Source organism: Sinocyclocheilus anshuiensis, unplaced genomic scaffold, assembly GCF_001515605.1.
Source record: "Sinocyclocheilus anshuiensis isolate Anshui unplaced genomic scaffold, SAMN03320099.WGS_v1.1 scaffold1854, whole genome shotgun sequence".
Taxonomy (NCBI): domain Eukaryota; kingdom Metazoa; phylum Chordata; class Actinopteri; order Cypriniformes; family Cyprinidae; genus Sinocyclocheilus; species Sinocyclocheilus anshuiensis.
The window spans coordinates 766,705-768,077 of NW_015546040.1; the positions used below are offsets into that span (position 1 = coordinate 766,705).

General features: G+C 41.0%; 1 protein-coding gene across 2 annotated transcripts in view; it reads left to right on the forward strand.

Moving 5' to 3' along the window:
- Positions 1–1,066, forward strand: part of LOC107698913 (neural cell adhesion molecule 2) — a 266,413-nt gene extending 265,347 nt beyond the window's left edge. For both annotated transcript variants that reach the window (XM_016500050.1, XM_016500051.1), the window contains one exon: positions 323–1,066. In XM_016500050.1, the coding sequence (XP_016355536.1) occupies positions 323–437 (115 nt within the window). In that variant the 3' untranslated portion in view covers positions 438–1,066. The remainder of the gene's footprint in view (positions 1–322) is intronic.
- Positions 1,067–1,373: the final 307 nt, after the last annotated feature.

Below are 1,373 nucleotides of genomic sequence, written 5' to 3' on the forward strand. Positions count from 1 at the left end.
ATTCTGCGTTATGATTGGTCAGATCACCTGTCAATCAAACTCCCTGCGAAGGGTCAATTAGAAGTCACCAGCCATTGACAGGTGTAGCAAAATGTTAGTTTTAGCCTCTGTTTTTTTGCATCAACATGATGAGCTGATGTACAGACGCCACTTACATTTTCAGTTTGTCGTGTGACTGTTGTCGTAGAACATTTGCATGCTTATGAGATGCATGACCTTTCCAAAGTCACGTCCTTCTGTTGTCAGACGTTCGGCCCCGTTTGTGTCACAAAGCATGTCGGATGAGAGAATGGTGACTAAATGCCACTGATTCTGACTGCAGGAAGCTCCCGCTGAAGGAGGAGAACGGCAAGGAGGTGCTGAAGCCGGACTTGATCGAGATCAAGGTCCACACGGACAACAGCATCCACACAAAACAAGACGACAGCAAAGCGTAATGGAGCCCGGAGACGATCCCAGCCCGAACAAACTCAGACCAAATGCAGAAAGCAGAAAATATCATAACAGAGAAACGAAAAGATAAGAAAAAAGGGTGTGTAAATATGTTCAAATGCAAACAGAGACTGCGTTTTTGTGATAAATCTACTGTCCTTTCTATTCACGATGACTCCAGCGCTACTTTTCGGTTGGCGTTTGCGTCTTGATGTTTTTTTGGTTTGGCCTTGGAGGATCTCGGAAATTAATTTCCAGACCTTTATTCTACTTTCCAGGCATGTCGAGTCCGATTTTTTCTGCCCAGCGGAACGTTGTGTTGTGTCTATAGTCTTGATGATTTCAGATTCTGGGCTTCTCATCTAAATGTGTTAGAGACTTCATGGGTTTTTGGCTTTTTTGATGTTTTGGTAGGACTTTTCCATGGGGAAAATCCAGATGGATTGGATTTCTTCTATTTTTCCAGGCATGTCCGGCGAGAACTAGGTGGTGCGTCTTATGTATGTCGAATTCTGAAGCTTGTTTTCCATTTCGTCGTCATGAGTTTTAAACGCAGGGGTCACTTCGCAAAAGAAGCCTGGCAAAACTTTGTAGTAAAGTGACTTTGTAGTTTGGATTTGCTCAACTGCCATGATGCCAGATGAAATGCTCTTATTAATTTATGCTGATTAATGTGTGCATGTGTGAGTGTATGTGAGAATGAGTACGCAAATACACAAACAAAGATGCGAATGTTTGACAGACGCTTTGTTAGCGCAGTGTTGCTAGAGTTTGCTTTAATTCGTTATTCAAGTAGCTGCTGTGAAAATGTCAACAGTTTAATTAATTTGCTCAGGAGGATTATCTTCAAACGGGTTAGTCCATCATGACTAGTAGTTAAGCTGGAAAACTTTTATTAATATTTTGATTTTGTTTATATATATATATATATATATATATAT